Source organism: Prionailurus bengalensis, chromosome E2 (genome assembly GCF_016509475.1).
Source record: "Prionailurus bengalensis isolate Pbe53 chromosome E2, Fcat_Pben_1.1_paternal_pri, whole genome shotgun sequence".
Taxonomy (NCBI): Eukaryota; Metazoa; Chordata; class Mammalia; order Carnivora; family Felidae; genus Prionailurus; species Prionailurus bengalensis.
Window position 1 is genome coordinate 60,962,874 of NC_057352.1, and position 23,661 is coordinate 60,986,534.

Here is a 23,661-nt window from a genome sequence, read left to right on the forward strand (position 1 = left end):
GTGGGGACAGAGCCTGGATGGTGGTGGCTGCGTGGGGACAGAGCCTGGGTGGTGGCAGTGGCCATGTGGGGACAGAGCCTGGATGGTGGTGGCCGTGTCGGGACAGGGCCTGGAGGGTGGTGGTGGCCGTGTGGGGACAGTCTGGATGGTGGTGGCCGCGTGGGGCAGAGCCTGGATGGTGGCAGTGGTCATGTGGGAACAGGGCCTGGACAGTAGTGGCCACGTGGGGCAGAGCCTGGATGGTGGCAGTGGCCACGGGGGGGGACAGGGCCTGGAGGGCGGTGGCCACATGGGGACAGCCTAGATGGCAGTGGCTGCGTGGGGACAGAGCCTGGACGGTGGCAGTGGTCACGTGGGGACAGAGCCTGGACAGTAGTGGCCATGTGGGGACAGAGCCTGGATGGCGGTGGCCACGTGGGGCAGAGCCTGGAAGGTGGTGGTGGCTGTGTGGGGACAGGGCCTGGAGGGTGGTGGCCGCATGGGGACAGAGCCTGGATGGTAGTAGCCACGTGGGGACAGCCTGGATGGCAGCGGCCATGTTGGGACAGAGCCTGGATGGTGATGGCCATGTGGGGACAGGGCCTGGATGGCGGCAGTGGCCGTGTGGGGACAGGGCCTGGATGGCGGCAGTGGCCGCGTGGGGACAGAGCCTGGATGGCGACAGTGGCCGTGTGGGGACAGAGCCTGGACGGCAGCGGTGGCCGTGTGGGGACAGAGCCCGGACAGTGGCAGTGGCCATTTTGGGACAGAGCCTGGATGGTGGTGGCCGTGTGGGGACAGTCTGGATGGTGGCGGTGGCCGTGTGGGGACAGCCTGGACGGTGGGGGTGGCCGTGTGGGGACAGTCTGGATGGTGGTGGCCGCGTGGGGCAGAGCCTGGACGGTGATAGTGGCCGTGTGGGGACAAAGCCTGGAAGGCGGTGGTGGCCGTGTGAGGACAGAGCCTGGAGGGCGGTGGTGGCCGTATGGGGACAGCCTGGATGGTGGCGGTGGCCGTGGCCATGTGGGGACAGTCTGGATGGTGGTGGCCACGTGGGGCAGAGCCTGGAAGGCGGTGGTGGCCGTGTGGGGACAGAGCCTGGAGGGCGACGGTGGCCGCGTGGGGACAGCCTAGACGGCGGTGGCCGCGTGAGGCAGGAGGGGGAGCCACCCGGCCTCTCTGTGTTTCTAGCACCTCACCGGCCTCCGAGCTCAGGGCCTTCCCAGTCAGGAGGGTTCAGCCGGGGGCAGAAAGGGGACTGGCCTTCACAGCCAGTGACCTTGGCCCAGGCCGCTAGCCCGATGCTCCAGGCCCTGGGCGTCCGGGGAGCACGTCTGTGCGAGCGTGCGAGCAGGGGGCCTGCCTGGTCCTCGCTGGGGGACAGCCTGTGCCAGCCGGGCCCAGGCCCAGGGGGACAGAGGCCGGCCGCCCCACTCGCCCCCGTCGGCCCCGGCCCGCCGTGTGACCTTGAGAGAGTCCCCCGCCCTCTCTGGGCCTGGTTTCCATGTCGGTACGGGACGTGTTGGAGGTACACACAGCCTCCCAGGCTGCCCCGCTCTGGGCCCACGCCCGCGGAGACTTCTAGAACCCCACAGGGTGGGGCCAGCCGGCCCCTGGAGCTTTCTTCCGCTCCCCCTCCCTCTTTTTCTCTCCCTTTTTTTTGACTTTTATCAAAGGCAAACAGCGCGATCCCTGAGATAGGGCCGCTCCCGATGAAGCTGGGGCCAGCTGGCCCGTGGGAGCCACAGGGCGGGGCCCGGCGACGGGCGGGTTAGATCGGTGACCCCGGGCCCTCCTGCGGCCCCCGGGCCCACCGTGCAGGGCGGGGCCCGCGGGGCCGCTGGACTTTGCGCTCTGGAAGCCACCAGCCGGCAGCACGAGCCCGGTTTGGCTCCTGGAAGGAACAGCCAGCCGGCGGGGTGCAGGGGCAGCCCCCAAGCTCGGATACTCCCACGCACCGCAGGGCTGCCCCGAGTCAGAGCCACGAGCCAGCCCCTGGAGTGGAGGGGGGCGGGGGGCTGAGACCCGGTAGGCCCTGAAGCCGCACGGTCTGGGCGGGAGCCCCGGCTCCCCCGTCCGAAAGGAGGTCGGGTCCGGTCCGGGCAGGGTGGCTGTGCCCCCGTGGGACGCTGCGCCCTCTGGGCTGCTTCCGCAGGGCGGAGAGACCGGGGCCTCCTCGTGCACCGCGCACGCCGTTGAGGCTGACCACGAGGGCTCTGGGGCGTGAGGCAGGGCTGGGGCCCAGACCTCAGTTCTGTCACCCGGCCACCCCCTCCGCCAGGCCCCCAGAAGCGGATCCCGAGCCGGCCTCCTTTGTCCCCTGGGGATGCCGTCAGAGGGCTTTGAGACCCAAGCAGACGCTTAAATCATATAAGTGTGCAGAGGCTGGATCCTCTCCTCTGGTTCCTCACAGACGCTTGGGGGGCGAGATTGAATCCCCGTGCGGCGTGTTTGTTCTGGAAATAACGTGTGTGGGTTGTTTGCCAGGATGAATTAGTCTTTGTCCTGATGCTGTGTCTGTAGTGACAGCCTGACCCCCACGGGGGGAGACCGTGACAGAAGGGGAAACTGAGGACACGGCGGGAAGAGTCGACCACAGGACAGGACAGGGAGGGGCTGGCCCGCCACGAGCTCCCGCCGCCTGCATCCCGCCAGAGCAGGGTGTCAAGGCCCTGGCCGTGAGCACGGCTGGGGCTCCGGGTCACATCCCCCGTCCCTGTCCCGTGCCTTGAGCCAGTAGCTTAACCCCTCTGCGCCTCGATTACCCCTCTGTACACGGGGGAGGAACTCCAGTGTGGCGGGAAGGACTGCCTGCCAACTGTCCCAAGCCCTTGGCTAAGGCCCGCTGAGTGGGGGCCGGGAACCGTGTTGGGATCACCCTTGTGTCTAGCCGAGGGGATGGAAGCCAAGGCACGGAGAGCCAGAAGGTCATGGCCAGGACCTAGCTGGAGCTGGTGTCTCTGTCCCGCTCACCCCCGCTGCTCCGGAGCCCGGAAGAAACAGGGATCTCGGGAGGCTGCCGGGAAGGAGGACACCTCCACCTGGAAGCCCGCTCCAGCTGGCCCACCCTCACGGCTGTCACCGCTCGCGTCTCCCGAGAGACCCAGAGGGCAGAGGCTGTGCCTGCCCCGGGCGTGACTGAGCGCTGAGCCAGGATTCCGGAGACCCGGGTTCTGTGCCCCCTGCAGCGAGAGCCTGCGGTGCGGCTTGGGTGCTCATGGCCCCAGGTCCCTGTGGGTGTGGTTGGGAGCCGCCTCCGTGGCTGCCACGGGTCCTCCGGCTGGCGTAGAGGCTGTTTAAAAATAACCGTGTTTTCCTGCCTGTCCGTCTTCCTGCCAGCTCCTCCCCCCGGCTCAGTGCCTCCCACCCCTGAGGCCCCTTGCCCTCACTCATTTATACTTTTATTCACTCTGGGCCAGGAATAGGTACCCTTCCCCCCTCCGTTTTCTGATGCAGGTTTACTTCTGCTCAGAGAGGGTCTCTGGCGGATGCTAACTGGGCTCTGATACCGCTTGGCCCTCTCTCAGCTACGCAAGGGGTTGGACAGGAACCGTTTGCTGGAAATAAGTTATCTGAGCACATGGATGTTGAACATCACCAGGGCCACCGTGTACAGTTGCACAGGTTGTGCACTTCGTCATCACCCCGCAAATGCTCGGCCCCTCAGAACCAGCCTCCCCGAACCAGGGAGGTGGGTTTTTATGGTGACCGTTGCCCTATCCCCAGCCCAGGTTTCCCCATTCCCTGGCCGCCTCACCTCTCCCAGGCCTTGACCAGCCCCCAGCAAGCCCTGAGTGGTGGGTTCTGCCCTCAGGCATGCAGAATGGCAGCCTTTATCGGGAGCCAGCCCACCCTCTGGCGGTGCACGATACCCAAAGATGGACCGGCTGCCGTGGGAAACGCCAGCCACGCTGTTATCTGGGAGGCTCGGCCTGCCGGCCCTGAGGCTCCGATTAGGGAGCGTGGCTGTTTGCCTGTGGGTGCCCGGTGGGCGGGGTGCGGAGGCACCCTGGCTCTGCTCCTTTCCTCCATCGCCGCCAGGGCTCGGGGCCCCGAGAGAGAAACCTCAGGACTGTGCAGGTGTGACCAGCCAGGGACAGCCCGGGGAAGCCAGGCCGCCCCCACGCCTCCTGTGCCCTCGGGGACCCCCAGGCGGGCCACCCACGCGCTGGACCCTGAGTTCTTCCTCCCACGGGAAGGGGGGCCGTCAGCCTCGGGTGGAAGGCGTCGTCGGGGGGAGGGGGCAGCTCGGTGCCCCACAAGGCCAGGATGTTTCAGATGTCCTAGACACTGACAGGGGAAGTGGGTGAAGACAGGAGTCACGGTCACCATCCCTGTCTTGTCTGTGGTCCCGGCAGAAGGGAGGTCCAGAGAGGCGTGGGGGCATCCCTGTTCAGAGCCCACGCGCAGGCCGACCAGCAGTTTCTGGCTGTCTGGATACGGGCAGGCCGCGTCGGGATTCTGGACGGTTCCCCCTTGACCCGCTCCCACGAGTAGGGGAGCGGGGGTGCGGGGCACAGGCTCATGCCGCGTGGGCTCTGACCCATCGGACGGCTTGACAGAAGAGCGGATGGAAAAGTGAGCACCCGGCGAGCTCACCTTCAGGTGGCCTTGTACTCCCCATCCCTCCCTCACACATGCCGTCCCCTGAGGGCTGGCCGGCAGGGGGTACCGGAGATCCAGTATGCCCAGGATCCAGGGGGCATCCTCCTGCCAGCCATGTGGCCTCTTGGGGCCCCGGCATCCTTGTCCGTGTGGGGGATGTTAGGAGAGAACCGACTTCGTAGGCGCATTTGAGCAGGGGTGGGTGACTTCGTGCTGGCCAGACACACCCCTGCCCCTGAGGACAGGCCCCGTGGGGCCAGGGAGGGGGTGGGCTGCGGGCAGAGCCCTGGGCTGGGACCCAGGTGTCCCGGGCGGGTCTGTAAGGGACATGGCCCCTCACGGGTGAGCTGCAAAGTGACGGTGCCAGCCTCTGCCCCCCTCTCTGGGGGGGGCTGGTAAAGGGGTGCCGGCCTCCTCGGCCTCATCCTGGTCCCCTGCCATCGTATCTGCCCCGGGGAAGACAAGGACCCAGTTAGAACGTTTTAGCCGGGCCTCCTGGCGTATTTACACGTTATCTCTGCCATTAGGCTGGCAGTTATCTGATAATCGGGCCCATTAAGGCCACAGCCTGCCTGATCGGGGCTCCAGGAAGTGGGGCCGCGGCCGCAGCGCTCGCTTGGGGACCAGGCCAGGCCACGTGAAGCCTCTGTGGGCCCAGGCAGCCCGGACGGCATCCGAGGCACAAGGCAGCCCGGCCTTCCTGGGCAGAGTGTGTGGGATCTGGGAAGGGACGGCACTCCGAGGGCACGCCCACCCCCGGCCCCTTGTCCTGGGAGGACACCGAGGCCCTGGGCGGGCAGGAAACGTGCCAGGCGTGGGTCTCCCAGGGCGGCCCTGACAATTGTGTACAACCTTGGGGCCTTAAAACTTCAGACATCTGCTCTCTCCCGGCGCTGGGGCCAGAAGCCCCCAGCCAAGGTGTGCCTGGGCCACGCTCCCTCCGGAGGCTCCAGGGGAGGGTCCTTCTGCCCCTCACAGTTCCCGGGGCCCCAGGTGCAGCTTCCTCCCGACCCATCACTCTGGTCTGTGCCTGTCCTCGTGGGGCCATCTTCCCTGTCTCTTCTGTGTCATTTATAAGGACATTTGTCATAGGATTTAGGGTCCCATCAGATAATCCAGGATGGTCTCATCTTGAGTTCCTGACTTGATCACATCTGCACAGACCCTTTTTCCAAATAAGGGCACGTGCACAGGTTCCTGGTGGATGTATCTTCTGGGGGCCGACATTCGCCACTACGGAAAGTCATGTGGCCCGTGCAGCGAGGCCGGGCCAAATCGCAGTCCTGCCCGAGTGGGAATGACAGTCTCAGGGGCTCACAACAGAGGCCCATCTGTCTGTATAAATGTAACAGAATCTGGCGGGGGGCCGTGCACCAAGTGCCGCGGGAGCCACCGTCTGGGCCACGGGAGCTGCGGGAGCCCGGAGCATTTGCACCCCCAGCCCTGTGGCATGGGCGGCATCAGCCCCTGAGCGTCCACACCCTCAGCTCAGGGAGACCATGCAGAGAGGTAGCAAGACTCAGCACCTAGACCTTTCCAGAAAGCAGGTGGCCCCTTGATGAATGAGAAGTTGGCAGAGGAAGAAACCGGTGTTTGAAGTTGGGGCACAGGGGCATCAGCATTTGAGGGTCCCCACCCGTCCCTGTCCCTGCTGATCTGCAAGGAGTGAGCGGAGACAACATCAGGGCCACTCAAGTGCAGATTCTGGCTTTGCTGAGCCTTTGGGGGGAGAGCTCGGTGCTTTGACTTGGTTTCCCCTCTGTGGACCCTGTGCTAAGGGTGTCGCTAGACTCACGCGGCCAAGCCTCGCGCAGCCCCAGGAAGAAGGAAGTATTGGGGTCCCCGTCTCAGAGATGTGGAATTCGAGGCCCCTCATTTCCACAGCTGCCCGCTCAGGCTTGCTCTGTGGATCTGGGGGGGCTCAATCCAATGGGGGCGGGGCTGGGAGGACCGTACGGAGGGACAGGGGACAAGCCTCGTGGACGTCACGTCCTCTGCTCTGCACCGTCTCCGGCGGAAGCAGCAGGGATCGCGTCCCCGGCCCGGGGAAAGCTGGCCGGCAGTGCCCTGGGCTGCGTGAGACACGTGTCCTAACAGAGCAGCCCTGGTCCCCTGCTCCGGTGCGGCTCAGGAAACCCGTCCTGCCCCTAGCTGTCTCCCAGGCAAGGGCCTGCTGCAGAGGCTGGCCGGCCCCCCGGGGAGCTCAGGCCCCGGGCCCCAGGGCCGCCTCCCCCCCCCCCATCTCCGCCACCGTGGCCGGTCCTCGTGGGGACTCGGGGGCTGCAGAATGGGACTGCACCTGGCTGGGTGGCGGGGCCGGGTGGTCCCCTCCACTGGGCCCGCCTCACAGCCCCGTGTTTCTCCCCCACAGACGAGCTGGAGCCGGTGCTACAGGACGGGCAGAGGTGCGTGCGGGCTCGACGCAGCCTGGCCGAGGGGCTGTCCTGGGGCCCCTTCCGCGGGAACATCCAGAGCAAAGCCTCGTCCCCTGGGCAGGTGCAACCGGTAAGGAGCCCCGGCCCCAGCAGCCCAGCCACCAGCCGCAGGGCAGAGCCCAGCCCGGGGCACAGAGCCCTTCTGCCCCGGGAGCTGAGTCCAGGCTACACTCCAGCCCGGGAACACCTGCCACTCTGTGTGCCGTGCGTCGGAGATGGGGACCTGAGACACTGGGACCAGGAAGGCGGGAAGGAGCACAGGGGGGGCTTCCTGGAGGAGGGGTTCTTCACGTGGGCCCTTGATGGATGAGTAGAGGTTGGCAAAATGGAGGGAGAAGCTGGTGTTTGAACTTGGGGAGGCAACAAGGAACCGAGTGGGGATCCGGGCCTGGCCTTTGTGGGCGGGGCACGTGAGACGCGTCTGTCGCAGCCGGGGGACCCCTGCGGCAGAGGCCGAGATGCACGTTTTCCCCTGGGTCCTCCCCACGACAGCCGAGGGTGCCTCTGGTGCCCCGGTGTCCTTGCCTCCCCGCGCTCTCTGACGTCCGTCTGTAACCAGGTGGCCCCCCCTGGGTCTTGTCGCTCGTGTCTTCCTGCAGGGACACAAAGGCTCCCTTTAAATACATTTCAGGGGAGCGGGTGGCGTGGTCAGTTAAGTGTCCATCCGACTCTGGATCTCAGCTCAGGTCTTTTTTTTTTTTTAAGTGTATTTATTTATTTTGGGAGACAGAGAGAGTGAGCAGGGGAGGGGCAGAGAGAGGGAGAGAGAGAGAGAATCCCAAGCAGGCCCCACGCTCACAGCGCAGAGCCCGACGCGGGGCTCGAACTCACAAACCGTGATATGGTGCTCTGAGCCACAATCGAGAGCCAGATGCTTAACAGACTGAACCACCCAGGCGCCCCGTTCTCAGCTCAGGTCTTAATCTCAGGGTCGTGAGTCCGGGCCTGAATTAGGTATGGAGCCTACTTAAAAATAGATATATACGTTTTGGTTAGGAAAGGGCACGGGTGTGCGGGCCGATTAAGTACGTTGGGGGCAGCAGAATGGGCAGCATGGGTGTGACGGGAACCAGGAGGGGCCTGGCCGTGCCACTGCTCAAGCAACACCTCCGAGCCCTATTGCCACTCGTCTAAAAGGCCTGGAGGCGCCCTGGGTCGGTTCCCTCGAGCCCAGTCTCAAGGAACCCAACGTGCGACCATTGCCCTTTTTGGTTCCCGAAGCTGCATTCGGGTGTGATCTGATCCAGGCGCACCCTGGCTGCAGGTGCCCCGCAGTGCTGGGCCTCCTGGTCCCCAGGCCCCGAGTGTGGGCCTCTGGCTGGCCTCCGTGTTGTCCGCAGGCAGCGCGGCACGGCTGGGAGGGGACCCCCATACCGCGAGGTCAAACGCCGCCCTGACTACCCTGTCCGGCTCCAGCCTGGGAGTCAGAGCCCCTGTTTCTCAGCCACAGAAACCCGGGCCCCGGGAACTCGGCCTGCAGCGTGTCCACCGGGCAGGCGGGGGGGCCGCAGGCAGAGTTTCCAGCTGCAGACCCTCAGACCACCGTCCACAGCCCCCACCCCACCCCCAAGTCAGGCTCTTGAGCTGGGGCCTGGCCTCAGGAGGTTGGAGCAGCTCCCCCAAGCTGAGGCCCCCTGGGCCACCCACACAGCCCGGCACAGCCCAGCGGCCGTGCTCAGAGAAGCAGATGTTGGCCCAGGACCAAGGGCTCCCGGCTGCGTGGCCAGACCATCCCCGTGGCGTAGGGTCCACATCCCAAGGTCTCCTTCCTCATAGCTGTTTCGCTCCCGGGCAGGCTCCTGTCCGCTTTGAGCTTCTGTTTCCTCAGCCTTTGGGACCTCGGTGGGGACACAGGGAGGCCCTGAAGGGTCCCGGAGGCCTGAGCCTGCAGACCCTCCGACCCCCCGCAGAGGAGAGGGTGGGCGGGCAGAGCCACAGCTTGTCCGTGAAGCTCCCGGGGCAGCCGTGCAGATTCCACGGGACGATGTGCACGTGGCGCCCAGCACAGGGCATGGCTTGCTTGGCGGGCAGTGTGGCCAGCCGCCCCTCGGGACGGATGACCCTCTTGTCCCAGGGCTCAGGCAGGGAGAATGCAGCGGAAGCTCCGAGGTCGATGTTGGCTCCGTAAAAGGCGCCTGGCTTGGGTTCCACTAAGTGGACAGAAGCTACGGTGTTCAGAGCAGTCTCTTGAGGCAGTGAGCTCCCGATCACTGGAGGCATACAAGCAGAAGTTGACTTTTCAGAGCACAGGCTACGGAGGGGCAGTTAATGGTTGGAAGGAGGAGTAGGTGGGCTGGGAGCCCCCCCATCCTGGGCTCTGAGTTCTCATAAGCTATGACAAAATAAAGGGGTGTGGCTGAGGGTGGTCTGCACCTCTGTCCTCTGGTCCCTCCTCTGGGGACAGTCAGTCCCTTCCAGGATGGACGTGTATGCTCCAGACCCGCCCCCCCCCACACACACACATTGAGGTGTGCCCATCCTCACGCACAGGCCCTGGTCTTCCTCCCCTACAGCATACGAGGCAGCCCCCCATTTTACAGATGAGGAAACTGAGGCTCCGATAGGTTGAATGACGCTAAAATGACCGGGATCCGATAGCAGAGGGAGCACCGCACCCCACGTCTGCCCAACCCCAGACCCCTGCAGGCTCTGTAGGGACAGGTCCCAGCCACGTCCCCGCCTGGCCCTCCCCTCCCTCCCGCAGCCTCCTCTCGGAGGGTTTTGTCCTCCTTGGGCCCAGGGCGCAGGTCGGCCTGGGGAGACTTGGCACGAGGCTGGAGACTCTCTCCAGGCGGAGAGATAATGTCCGAGGGGAGCGAGGGACCAACGCCAGGGAAGCCAGGGGCCTTTGAGGCTCTTGCTGAGGAGCTGCGGGAGGAAGGAGCCTCGTCTGCTTTTCGCTGGGGCTTTATCTCCTGCAGAATTAAATCCTTGATTAACCCTTATCTCCCCAGTAGGCGCTATCTGCGCCTTGGCGCCGAGTGTCCAGACACACCGTCCGTGATGATTGATTTCTTAAAGATACGCGCGCCTTTCCGATACTCCAGTTATTGTCTAAATATTTTTGCTAACATTTCAGCGGGCCCCTTATCGAGCTCAGCTGATGGGCCCCAGTTCTCTCCCCCACGCACCTCCTACCCCATATCGTCCTATCAGCCGCCGGGCCGTTTGTCTCCGCTGTTTGGAGAGGAAGGAGGGAGAGGGGCACCAGTGGGGTGTGACGACCCTTCCCCGCTGGTTTTCTTAGGCCCAGGACTACTGGCAGGTGGGAGGGGGGACCAGGGTGGCTCCCCTGGCAGTCTCCACACTCACAAGACTTTGGGGATGGGACCCCAGGAAGTACACAGAGTGAGTGCACAGATCTCGGCAGGGGTCGGGTCAAGAGTGGTTGCTGCACTAGTTTGCTGTGTGACCTCGGGCAGGTCCCTCCCTGAGCCAGCTGTGGCTGCCACATCCCAGGGCTTCGAAACCCAGCCAGTGCTAAAATTTGCAGTCAGATACCAGAAAAATGTTCAGAATGGATGGGTGGATGGATGGATGGAAGCAGAGATCATGCAGACCCTGGGTCAGTCCTGTGTGCACACAGCCACCTCCCATGGCCTTGGGCATCATTCAGCTCTGTGCGCCTCAGTCCTCATCTGTGAAATGGGCTCTTCGCAGGGTGTGGGGGAGGCAAAGACAGAAAGGCGGTTGCCTCTGGGAGGGTGAGCAGGATGGAGACAGGACTCGTCAGGATGAGCTCAAGGAAGGAGGTGGGTGGGGGCCTGAGTCAGAGCCCAGCCCAGGCCCGCCCCAGCCCTGACCTCCCACTGACCTGCCCTACAGTGACGGGGGGACTGGCAAACCCGCTGACCTTGTGCAGAGCGGTCTGGCTCGCTGGGCGGGGCCGCCCCCTCCCCATGCCAGAGCACGGCCCCCACCTCCCCCTGACGGTGCTGCCTGAGATGCGCGGCGAGGTTTGGGAACAGCCTCAGCGGATGCGGCAGAGATAGAGTTTCTGATGGTTATCGGCAGGCACAGAATCCAGACGCTGACCTCTTTGTTGGGGGAGACAAGGAGTGGTCCCAGATGCGCCCAGAGAACTTCAAGAGGCTGCCCGTTATCTCAGGGCTGGGTGGGGCCGTCCTGAAGCCAGGAGGGAGGGACAGGCAGGACCCCAAGGGGGCTGCAGGCAGGGTGGGTGGAGGGGCGTCTTCCTGAACCCGGACACGGCCTGTCCAGGGTGAGCTGGACACAGGGCGCCGAGCCCGGGGGCGTCTGTGCAGGGAAGGCAGCCGGGAACACAGGCCGATGGTTTTGGCAGAAGGGCCAGGCCGGCCGGCCGGGCTTACACCCCATTTCACTGCCCATGGGCAGGGCAGGGCAGGGTCGGTCAGGAAGAGGGCCCTCCTCAGACCAGTGCCTTCAGGCACCAGAGAAAGGGGCTTCTGTTCCAAGGCTGCTCGGAGCGGGAGGAGGAAAACCAGTAACTGGGCAGCCGGGTGCTGTATCCGCCCCTCCACGGGGCGCCGGCGGGGCAGGGTGGGGGCCGGCCCTGCAGCCCCAGGAGGCCAGGGAAGGTCTTGTCCCCAGCCGTCCCCATGTAAGTGCGGAGGAGCACAGGGCCAGGTCGGGCAGCCCTGGACCGTCTTGGGAGTCGGTGCAGGGCAGTGGTGCCGTCGTGTGGGGCGGCCGGCAGCACGCAGGCGCTCGGCCCCAGTGGGACCGGGGCACGGCCGCCTCTGTTCCGGGAAGTACACGGAGAGCGAGGGTTCTGCAGCGTCAGCAAAGCCGTGCGTGTTTTTATCATGCCGGGAGCACGCTGCTCCTGCGAGCGATAAGCATTAAACCTACCGGGAGGCTGTCAGTCTCAGTTTGAGGGTTAGAAATATTGGGACGAATAATTAGATTTCATATCGTTACCACAGCGCCAATCGGAGGATCAGGCAGATTAATTTTTTTCACCATCCTCGGCTCATTAATATTCATTAGAGACTCAGGAGGCCCGGCCCCGCCTTGCTGCAAGCCGCTGTCCAGGTCAGGGTAGCTGGGACGCTGCCGGTCACCTGCCGCAGGGGCAGCCCCACCTGGCCGCTAGTGCCCTTCCCCTCCCCTCCCCGCCCCCCCCCCCCCCCCGCCACCTCTGGCAGAAGCCTCGGAGCCAGCGGGCACCCCTGGCCGGCGTCCTGTCCTGCAGCCGGGGGACCCTGAGTGTCTGCTAAAAGCAGGGTGCTCCCAGCCTGCCCGAAGCAGGCTCCCCGGGTGAGATGCTCTAAGTTGACAGGTGGCAATTGCTGGCCTGGGGCCCCCGGTGGACCCCTGCCCTCTGGGCCTAAACGCAAGGCCCCTGCCTCCTGTGTCCTGCTGGCCAAAGGGAAGACAAAAGCAGTGGGGGCAGGGGCCCCTGGCTTTCGTACCAGGCGGGCACTGCCGGAAGGGACAGTTTCATGCATGTCGACACCTCCCAGGGCCTGGAGGGGCTGATCTTCGGAGGGTAGACTCGGCCACCCGCCCCCCAACCCCGAGAGCAGGTGGCAGGACCGGGCCGGGTCTGGAGCACGCACGTGGTTTGAGTCACAGCTCCGAGCAGAAGGGACATCACCCGTTGGCAGAGGGGGCGGGCAAGGTGCAGGCCAGGTCCGGCTACTAGTCTCCACCGGCCCTTTCCGTGGCCAAGCCACCGAGCTACTCCACCGGCCAAGGTGCCTGGCCTCGGGAGGTGTGCCCAGGTGTGCTTGGCTCATAGGCCTGATGTCGCCGGGTCCCTGAGCCTGCCACAGGGTGGGGATGAGAGGACAGAGCGGTCAGAGGGACCTCCTCGGGTTCCAGGGTGTTACCAGGCCCACGGTCACAGCGGGGGAGGCCCGGACTGGACCCCGACACTCGGCTCTGGAGCCCGTGTCGTCCCCGGGCAGGGAGGGGCCCACGGTCTGCCAGATACCTCCGAGGCCATTGCTAGCGCGACACAGAGGCAGCATCTCAGCTGCCTGCTGTGTCCGCCTGGGGTGCCCACGGCCACCCTAGTCTAGGTGGCAACATTTCCAGGTGACAGCACGTGATACAGGTTCTTCAGTTAAAGGTCCCGATGCACCCATTTTTGAATGCAAGGCACTTATTCGCATACAACAGAAATACCCAAACGTCACGCCGTGCTGCTGGTTGAGTGGGGGGGCCCCGGTCAGAGCAGCCCAGAGGCAGGGTGCGGCCCTGGGGCTGAAGCCCTGGGTGTGGCAGCAGCCACCCCAACCTCGCAGGGCAGAACCGGCCCCCCACCATCCGTGCCGGGCCTCTGCATCCTGGCACCAGGGGCCGCCCCCTTCCCCCACCCTGCCCCGGGCCGTGTACCTGCTCCAGGGCCGGGACGGTGCGGGGCGGCCCCACAGAGGCGGCCCCCCGGGCTGAGCCCACAGCCCTCCTTCCTTCCAGGTGCTGCAGCGGCCCGGCCCGCAGACCGAGCCAGGGAGAGGGCATGGCCGGGCGAGGTGGCACTTGCAGGAGCCGTGCCCCATTTTCCTTGCCCCTTGCCCCTCTTCTCGAGGTGGGAGAAGGGAACTGCCTGCTTCCGGGCTGACAGGCCACGTGGGGGCCCGTTCTGGCCCACACATCCCATGGACTGCCCCTGGCCCTCAGCGGCCTGCCTCTGTAGGGAGGCAGGGAGAGAACACAGATCTGGGTGTGAGTTCCTATTCTGCAGCTCCCTGGCTGTGTGACCTTGAGCAAGTGGCCTGACCTCTCTGGGCCTCGGTTCCCGAGAACCCAGTGCCCCTGCACGGAAAGTGCCGGCTCCCTGCTGCGTCTGTTGGCAACACAGTGCTGACCACGGAGCAGCAGGCTGTGGCCTGGCCGCCCCGCTGGTCTCAGGCTTTTCCCCCTGGGCCACACGGGACCCCCACCCAGGCCCTTCCTGTGCTGTCCCTGATGAGCCTCCTCCCCACCCCCACCCCCACCCCCCCCAGGGCCCTGCCCTGACCCTGCTGCTGGAGGATGAACCCTGCTGGTTGAGGATGCTGCCGCAGGCCCCGACCGAGGCCGAAGCCAACGCAGAGATCTACAGGAAGGGTTGGTATCCTGGCTCTTCCCCGCGGCCTTCCGGTTGGGGCGGGGGCACTTGGCTGGCCCTGGGCTGGCCCTTAAAGGGAAAGCGGCCTCCTTGGGCCGCTCGGGGCCGGGCCTTGGGGCAGACCACCGCTGCCACCTACGCCTCCAGTGCCCTGATGCAAGAGGTCAGCCCTGGGGTCTCGGGGACCGGCCGTTCTTCCTGAGCCCGGGCAGTGACTGCTCTCAGGGCCCCTTGGAGACCGCCGGGGTCAGCAGAGGATCCCAGGCCAGGCAGGCCACGGTGCCAACTAGACCAGGGCCCCGTGTAGTCCAGCTCGCTCTGGGGAAGCCAGGAAGGCCACATTCAAATCCAGCCACGTGGGGTCTGGGGGCCTCTGCTCTTGCCTGCATGCACCTTCTAGAAGGAGTGGCCCAGGAGGGAGGAGGGGAAGCAGGAAAGGGTCCTTACCACCACCACCACCCCGCCCCACCCTCGATTCAGAGGGCTCAGGCCACTCAGACGTGACACGAGCTTTTCCATCTCCTGCCGCCTGGGTGGTTCGACTCCTAAGCAAAGGGTGATGGGGTCGTCCGCTTGCCAGGGCAGCGAGGACCCCTCTCTCCGCGCTGCGGACGAGGCGGCTCAGGGGGCCGCGGGGGGTGACGGAAGCACAGAATCGGGAAGGGTGCGTGCCCGACCTTAGGAAATGGCCTTATTCCCCTGCGGGGTCTCCGCTTTGCTGGAACGTTCTAGGGTGCCATCTCCCGTCACCTCCCTGCACACAGCACATTCTGCTGAATATTCCCAGTGGAGGCCATGCTCCGTCCTCAGGGGCAGCTCTCATTTCAGGAGGGGGCCAGAGGCCGTCAGGGGCAGGGCAAGGGACACACCCCCAGCCCAGCTGAGCTTGTGGGCAGCCCCTCACTCCCGTCCCCACCTGGGCGCCTCCCCGGCCTGAGGGAGGTACAGCACAGGTGCCGAGGCCGCATCCGGGAACCCGGGCCACGCTTCAGCCCAGCTCCCGCCGAGGGATACTCTAAGGCCCCAGACCACAGCCGGAAGGCACCGGAAGGCCCGGTGTTGGCGGCCAGCTGTCAGCCCCCGGTTTGTATACTCAGCCTGCCCCGCCTGCCTGGTCAGCAGGGCTGCGGCCACTGCCTGCCAGGCAGGACAACATCCTCACGGTGCTGATGAGAGCAAGGTTGTCCTGGGGGGTGGGGGGCGGGCTGCGCCTCCGGGAGGTTTCCTGGTGGCCTCAAGCTGGACACAGGTAAGCTGGCAGAGGCTGCCCCCTGCCGGCTGCCGCGGGAACAGCCGCTCCTGGCTCCTCTGCCGCTAGGCTGCCACCCTGGCGCTCTGCTGCCTGTCCCACAGGCCACCCCCCACCCTGGAAAACGGAGCGGGCAGGCCCAGGAAGCCGCCCAGTTGCCCCATCACAGAGAGACTGGCCTCACACAGCCACGCGCCCCAACCTTGGATCCATACTCCCCCCTCCAGCCCCGCCGACCTCAAAGCCCTGGTCTCCGGGAGGGGGCCGGAGGGTGGGGCGTCTCATAGGGGTGGCCAGCGGCCCTCCCGTCACCGATGATTCTGCCCCTGCAGATGAAGCCCTGTGGTGCAGAGTCACCAAGCCGGTGCCGGCGGGCAGACTGCTGGGTGTGCTCCTCACAGCGGCTGAGCCCCGTGGCACCCCCAGCCACCCCGTGAAGGAGGAGCCAGCCGAGCCCGAGTGCCCAGCCCCCTCCCACACCGACATCCAGCTCCTGCCCCAGCAGGCCGGCATGGCGTCCATCCTGGCCACGGCGGTCATCAACAGTGAGTATGCCACCGTGCCACCCCAGCTCCACGGCACTGCGGGGACAACCCCCAGGACCTCAAGACCCGCAAAGATCGGCTCCCGCTGTGATCTGAGCAGAAGGTGTGCCATGGCGGGCATGCGTGGGGGAGCGGGGGCAGGGGCGGGCCCGGCCAGTAGTCTGGCCCCTGCCCCACAGATGCCAGTTGCCAGGGATCCGTGCACCCCCAGACATGGCCAAGTGTCCCCTGGGGGCAGAACCACCCGGTGCGAATACCTGGGGGGCTGCTCACAGGCTGGTGCCAGCCAGGACGCACCGAGCCACAGTGTTGTGAGCATCAGATAGGATTTACTCCACACGCTTGTCAACGGCCACATAGAAGCGAGTGGTCCCGGGGAGGCACAGGTGGCCTGGCCGGGTTGGAGGGGAGTGGGCTCCAGCATGGCGCATCTTGTGACACAAGTGGGGACAGGATCACAGGCTGCCAGCGCCGGCCTTAATTGGGGTGCTTGGGCTGAGCCCAGCAAGGTCGTCGCGTGTCTGGGGCACAGCACCTACAGGAGGCAAGCATCTCCACCAGAGAACTTTTATTTGGCAAAGGGGCTGATCCGACTGCTTTAAAATCACCCTGGCTGCTGGGGTGGGGGAGCCGCAGAGCTGCAAAACTGGAGGAAAAAGTGACCTTGTTGAGGAAGTCCGACGTGATGACGGCTCGAAGCAGGGGTGGAAGCGGCCCGGGGCGTTGGGGCTGGCAGGGGCCCGCCACGCGGCTTGGGATGCGGTGGGGAGCCACCAACTGCACGGCCAGCTGCGCACTGCTTGGTGCGGTCCCTGGTGGGGAGTCCCGGAGGAGAGCTCACTCTGAGCGTCCTGACCCTGAGGTCACGAGGCTAAAGTGGAGCCTGGGAGGTGGCTGGGGGCAGGGCAGGACGAGGTCCAGCGATAGGCAGCACCCGCGGACACAAGTGGGGAGCAGGAGGCACTAGCCGAGGGCAGGGGGGGGTCCACTGCATCCTGGCCATGGAGATGTGGCCACAGACCAAAACCGCCAGGGCTGAGCGAACAGGGAGTGAGGAAGTGTGTGGAGGGACGTGGCTCGCGTCGCTGGGACTCAGGCAATCCCGCGGCACATCTGCGCGCTGGTGGAAATGACCCAGGATGGGGAGGTGGGGGGCGAGCCCCCAGAGCCCTCATGGAGGGAGGACTGGGGGCAGGCGACAGAGAGGGTGGCCACGAGCAAGCAGGACCCCTTCCAGACACCGAGCTTTCGGGGGAGAAAGGAGGCTCGAAGGGGCCCTCGGGGGCAGGATGGCCACCTCACCAGGGCATTTGGTGGCCACGGTGGCACAACAGGGTCGGTCGGGTCCTCGGCACTGAGGCGTGAGCCCCCCTCTCCTCTGTCCAGGCTGCTCCAATGGGCTCTAGGGGAGGCCCAGACCCTGGGAGGGCTTCCTCCCCTTGGGTCTGTGGCCTGGGTGTCAGAGCCTCACCCTGAAGCAGCAGGAGCATGGCCACCAGGAGCTAGACCCCTCATCTACACCCCCACCCCCACACGGTGGCCCAGGAAAGCCTTAATGCACAGTCCATGAGACCCGGTTTAATGTTCCACACTCATCCCCTCTGGGCCCCTGTGTTCTCGCCTGTGAAACGAGGGTGGTGGAAACACCAGGCGTCTGTGCAGGGCAGCCCTGGGGCAGGGGGACTGTGACCATCCCCGCTAAACCAGGGCTGAGCAGGCCTCTGAGGCCCCGGCCCCTCTCCCCAACCCCGGCCCTGCGGGTGCAGGAACAAACCCACCAGCCCAGTGCCTCAGCTAACACAGCTGCCTTGAAGGCCCCAAATCAGAGTGAACTTGGGAGGGAGGAGGAGGACCCCCCCCCCTCCCGTTCTGCCCTAATTGTGGGCCCAGGATAAGCCTCAGAGAAGCCGGGGTGAGGGATGTGTGCAGTCCAGCCTGGAACGAGCCCTCCCCCAGCCGTCTTGAGCCAAGGGGTTAGGTGGCCACAGAGCAGAGGCGGCATTCCTCAACATTCTGCCGTAAAGACACTGAGAACTACCCGTCAGGGAAACCCTCCCGAGCCGCAAAACCAGCCTGCGATCCAGACTCCAACACACGGAGAAGTCACAGGCCCTCTGTCTGGGATAAATGTTGTCAATTAAGCAATTTTGACTAGTAACTGCTGTGAAACCACCTGGGGGGGGGGAGGCTGGGGGGGGGGGCTCTTCCTCTGCAGCCCCCAGGCCACCCTGAGCTGCCGCTCACCTGTGGCCCTCCTGCCCAAGCACTTCGAGATTCACGCACGGGGGCTCCCTGTGCCCCTGGCCACTCCTACCTGTCCACGGGAACACACGCGAGAACTCCAGACGCCCAGGTCCACACCACCCCTCACGCCCCACACACCTGCCTGCCTCCACGTGGCCGCCCCCACCTAGTCCTCCACGGAAACAATGCCTCACTCCCTCAGGGGTCCACTAGCATATGGCCACGCCCCTTCCGTGGACACCCGATGAGGCTCCGGGGTCTCTTAGGGGCCTCACTGTTGGGAGGCAGCATGGGCGCCAGCCTGGGGGGGTTAGAGACCCCGCCCACGAGGTCCACGGCATCCTGGACATCTACAGAAAGACAACCCGGGTTTCCAAAGGGACAGAGGAGAACGGGCAGCGGTGACAGGAGGGAAGGTCCCAGGCACAAACCTCACTCCTTGGGATGTTGGGAGGGGGGGGCGGCAGTCGGGGCAGAGCCCTCGTGGTCTGGAGGTGCACTGCCTTGCCTGGACTGCAGGCGGCCCTCCTCTGCCGCCGGGGGGGCCCCTCAGGCTGTGCCCCCCTCGCACCCCCACAGAAGACGTCTTCCCCTGCAAAGACTGCGGCATCTGGTACCGGAGCGAGAGGAACCTGCAGGCCCACCTACTCTACTACTGCGCCAGCCGCCAGACCACCGGCTCGCCCGCTGCGGCCGCCGACGAGAAGCCCAAGGAGACCTACCCCAACGAGCGCGTCTGCCCCTTCCCCCAGTGCCGCAAGAGCTGCCCCAGCGCCAGCTCCCTAGAGATCCACATGCGCAGCCACAGCGGTGAGCCCCCACCCCCCGCCGGGTCCCCCGCTCTCCTCTGCTGCCTCCGGCCCGGGCGCCCGCCACGCCACAGGTGTGCCCATGTGCTCCTCCTACCGCACCACAGGGCACTCCCAAAGCACACGGCCCCCCCGTGATCACCTGAATGGTCAGCTCGGGGCTGGGCCCTTGCCAAAGTCCTGGGAGACCAGGGGCGGAGGAGGACGGGCTTTAGCATCCCCTCCCCGACGTCCTAAGCCCTTGGCCAGCTGGGCTCCCGGAGCCCACCCCTCACTCAGCCTCGTGTTCCAGGAGAACGGCCCTTTGTATGTCTCATCTGCCTGTCGGCCTTCACCACCAAAGCCAACTGCGAGCGGCACCTCAAGGTGCACACAGACACGCTGAGCGGTAGGTGGGGCTGGGAAGGGGAGAGGGGGGGCCCCCACCCCAGGGCCCTGATACCACAGCCTGCCTGCAGGTGTCTGCCACAGCTGTGGCTTCATCTCCACCACAAGGGACATCCTCTACAGCCACCTGGTGACCAACCACATGGTCTGCCAGCCGGGCTCCAAGGCGGAGATCTACTCCCCAGGGGCCGGACACCCCGCTGCCAAGCTCCCCCCAGGTGAGGCCCTGGGTTCCCCACGGGGACGGGGAAGGGATGGGTTGGCACTGACGGCAACCAGGGGTCAGTTTCATCCTTGGCCCTCCACCACCTCTACCCAGCCCAGCTCTGCCCTTCCCACCCTACCCCTCCTCAGGTCTGGCCCAGGTAGGTCCTGCTCCAGCCCTGAAGTGTGGCCCATGGGGTCTCCCTGCAGACAGTCTGGCCAGCTTCCAGCAGCACACGGCCCCCCATGGCCCCCTGGCTTCCACCGACCTGGGCCTGGCGCCCACCCCATCGCCAGGACTGGACAGGAAGGCTCTGGCTGAGGCCACCAATGGAGAGGCCAGAGCGGCCCCCCAGAACGGGGGCAGCAGCGAGCCCCCGGCGGCCCCCCCGGGCCATCAAGACAGAGGCTGCGACGGAGGAGCCCGAGGCGGAGCCAGGGCCCCCAGCCGCCGCATCGAGGACACCCTCACCGCCCAGCCCTGCCCCTGCCAGGGTGAAGGCCGAGCTGTCCAGCCCCACACCCGGCTCCAGTCCGGGCCCTGGCGAGCTGGGGCTGGCGGCCGGCACGCTCTTCCTGCCGCAGTTCCCCGCGGCGCCCCCGGCCTCAGAGATCCTGGCCAAGATGTCGGAGCTGGTACACAGCCGGCTGCAGGCGGGCGCGGGGACCCAGGCCGGCCTCTTCGCGGGGGCTCCCAAGGGCGCCACGTGCTTCGAGTGCGACATCACCTTCAACAACGTCAACAACTTCTACGTGCACAAGCGCCTCTACTGCTCCGGCCGCCGCCCGCCTGACGACGCGCCCCCAGCGCGCAGGGCCAAGGCACCCCCCGCCCCGGGCCGCGCACCCCCCGGCCCACCGCCCCCCGAGGCTGACCCGGGGCGCGCCTCGCCGAGCTCCGGGGCGCGCGAGGACGAGGCGGGGGGCGCGGCCACACCCGAGGCCGAGGCCGAGGCCGAGGGGGGCGGCCGGGGCAGGGAGGGCAGCCCGGGCAGCCCCAGCCCGGGCAGCGGGGCGGACGAGGACGACGATCCCCGCCGGACGCTGTGCGAGGCCTGCAACATCCGCTTCAGCCGCCACGAGACCTATACCGTGCACAAGCGCTACTACTGTGCTTCGCGCCACGACCCGCCGCCGCGCCGGCCCGCACCCGCAGGGACCCCCGTGCCCCCCGCGCCCGCCTTGCCCGCCGCGCCGCCGGTGCGCACGCGCCGGCGCCGCAAGCTGTACGAGCTGCACGCGGCCGCCCCGCCCCCCGCCTCTGGCCCCGCCCCCGCGCCCCTCGGCCCCGCCCCCGAGCCGCCTGCGTCGCCCTCGCCCCGGCCGGGAAGCGGAAGCGGGCTAGACGCCGCCGACGGCCCCATCGACCTGAGCAAGAAGCCGCGGCGCCAGGCGCCTGTGCCCGCCCCCGGCCTGCCCGCCCTGGCCGACTACCACGAGTGCACAGCCTGCCGCGTGAGCTTCCACAGCCTCGAGGCCTACCTGGCGCACAAGAAGTTCTCGTGCCCCGCCGCCCCGCGCCTCCTGCGCGTCGCCCCTGAGGACGCGGCCGCCAGCGCCGTCGTGTGTCCCTACTGCCCGCCCAACGGCGTGGTCCGCGGCGACCTCATCGAGCACTTCCGCCTGGCGCACGGCCTGCTGCTGGGCCAGCCGCCCGCCGGCGCCCGGACGCCCTCGCCCGCCGCCCCACGAGACGGCCTCAACGGCCAGGAGCTGCGGGAGCCGGCCCCCGGCGCCCCCGACGGCAGCCCCCGGCCCGGCCCGCCACCGGCCCCGTCCCCCGAGGCGGTGCCGCCACACCCGCCGCCCCCGCCGACGCCCCCTTCCCACTCGGACAAGGGCGTCCAGACCCCCAGCAAGGGGACGCCGGCGCCCGCGCCCCCCGGCAGCCACAGGTACTGCCGCCTGTGCAACATCAGGTTCAGCAGCCTGTCCACTTTCATCGCCCACAAGAAGTATTACTGCTCCTCGCACGCGGCCGAGCACGTGAAGTGAGCGGCCGCCACACTACAGAGACCGCTTCGCGCCCCGCCGCAGTCCAGGCGCAGGCCAGGCCCGGGGGCTGCAGGGGACCGCGCCTGCCTGGACTATTGGCACTTAATAAAGAAGTTCAGTTTGATGAGCACGATAGTAGAGCGGCCTAGTTGTCTGAGCACAGGGTCCTTGGGGGTGGGAGGAAACAGGTGGGGCCAACACTGTGGGGGTGGTGAACGCCACCCTGAGCGCACGCATCCGCCCCTGCAACCCAACCCACCGGGACCAGGCCCCCAGCCAGAGTCACGGAGTTCGTGGGCCTCCAAGCTGGACCTGACCCCAGGCCAGTCTGTGCCGCAGCACCCCCTGGTAATCGCTGCCCTCCAGGATGCTAAGGGGAAGATGCCCTGTGGTCGCCAAGGCTGGTGGGGAGAGAAGGGACAGTGATGCAGCCCACAGGCATGGGGGGGGGGGGGGCGGGCACCAAGGCCCACACCCACCCCTGTGACCCAGGGGGAGGGGGCCAAATCCTGAAGTGGGGGTCGCATGGTACCTGTGGTCGCTACAGCGCTCATTACCGAGGTGCCCCCACCCCAGTGTGCCGTGCCGGCACCGTGAGAAGCACACAACTAAGATGGGACCGCGAGATGCTTGGCCAAACCCAAGCAGAGCCCAACCACGTCTTGCCGGTTTGCAGCTGGGTGGCTGCGGGCACCCTGCGGCCCGGTGTCCCTGCTGGAAAACCCCCATCAGTCCTTTCCCAACTTTGCTCGAAGCAGCACTGTTTCTTCCAAATACGGTTTTACCCAGCAGCCTGTGGTGGACAGAAGCAAACTGACCTTTGACCTTCCGGTCTCCAAGGTGCTTCCTGCCATCCACCCAGGCTCACTCTCCCTGCTCGAGGCAAGTTTCTCTCCCAACCAGCCCTTGTGAGGTCCGGGAGCCCGTGTCCGGGCAGCGGCGTGCACAGGCCCCTCCCGTCGGCCCAGAGGACCAGGGCTGGACAGGACAGGGCGGCTCAGCCCAGGGCCCTGCAGAGCTCCCGCCCCCGTCCCCCCACCCAGGGCTGGCACTAGGGAAGTCAGTTGAGGGAGGGTCCCAGGGGAGCCAAGCTGCCTCCCTCGAGGACGCCCCAGCACCTGCCATCCTGGGTCGGGGCGGAGGAAGCCCGAGACCCCCCAGCCCCGCTCCTCATTTGCACTGTTGCGCACGAACTTGCACGGAGGGCCGCCGAGCCTTTGCCTCCGAGTCAGACCACCAAGCGAAAGCAGACATCACCCACGTCCGCGCCTACTATTGTCAAAAAATTAAACCTAATGCAGAATGAATTTTACTGTGTACGAATTTTAAAATAAAATTTGTAGAGGGGTGCCGGGGAACATCAGGGATGTGGCCTCTGACGAACCACAGATGCTAAAAGGGGAGGAAGGCAGCACGGACTGGACGAGATGGGGAGGCAGGCGTGCAGAAGTCTGAATGGGGGGCCACGCAGAAAGGGCCTCAGTGTCTATTCCTGTAGACGGGCCGGGGGGGAAGGTGCGCTCCACCATCCCGAGGCCGGGCTTCGAGCCTCTAGGCAGCACCACACGCACCTCATTCGGGTCCTGCACACGGGTCCGGGGTCATATCACCCCCACTGCGCCCCCAGCACAGGGCCAGTGTGGTTCGGTGTCCCCAGTCCCAGACTCCTCCCCCCACTCCCCCTCAGACCCTGGGTTTCCCACCCCCTACAAACACCACCGGTGGCCATGCCTCCCCTTTGAGCCTCCTCCAGCTCCCCTCCCCCCACACTGTCCCAGCTGCAGCCCAGGGATGGCTCAGACCTTCAGGCCCCTCTCCAGGAAACCTGGCGCTCCCTGCTCCCCAACCACACCCCCCTAAACCTGCTGCTTCTCCAACTGGGGGTTGGTTCAAGGTTCTCAGAGACCACCCAGCCCTCTCCGGGAAGCTCTCCCTGCACACGCCCTCCCTGGGCGGGCACACGGACTCGGTGCCCCTAAATCTCTCTAGCCCAGTCTCTTCCGAGCGCCAGACCTACCCGTCCCTCGAGGCCCCCACCCCCATCTTCTCCCACTTCTGCCCAGATGCAGCAGCCAGCCGTTGCCATCAACCTTGGCTCCTCAAGCCAGTGACGCGCCCCTGCATCTGGCTCCGTGTCTGCAACTTTGCCTCCCTCCTCCCTCACCCACCA

General features: G+C 66.3%; 1 protein-coding gene across 1 annotated transcript in view; it reads left to right on the top strand.

Annotated features, from left to right (window-relative positions):
• Window positions 1-21,619, top strand: part of ZFPM1 (zinc finger protein, FOG family member 1) — a 65,822-nt gene extending 44,203 nt beyond the window's left edge. Inside the window, 8 exon segments of the mRNA XM_043599854.1 lie at window positions 6,956-7,089; window positions 13,955-14,057; window positions 15,640-15,852; window positions 18,676-18,906; window positions 19,198-19,293; window positions 19,364-19,510; window positions 19,707-19,882; window positions 19,884-21,619. Coding sequence (XP_043455789.1) covers window positions 6,956-7,089; window positions 13,955-14,057; window positions 15,640-15,852; window positions 18,676-18,906; window positions 19,198-19,293; window positions 19,364-19,510; window positions 19,707-19,882; window positions 19,884-21,491 — 2,708 coding nt within the window. The 3' untranslated portion in view covers window positions 21,492-21,619.
• Window positions 21,620-23,661: the final 2,042 nt, after the last annotated feature.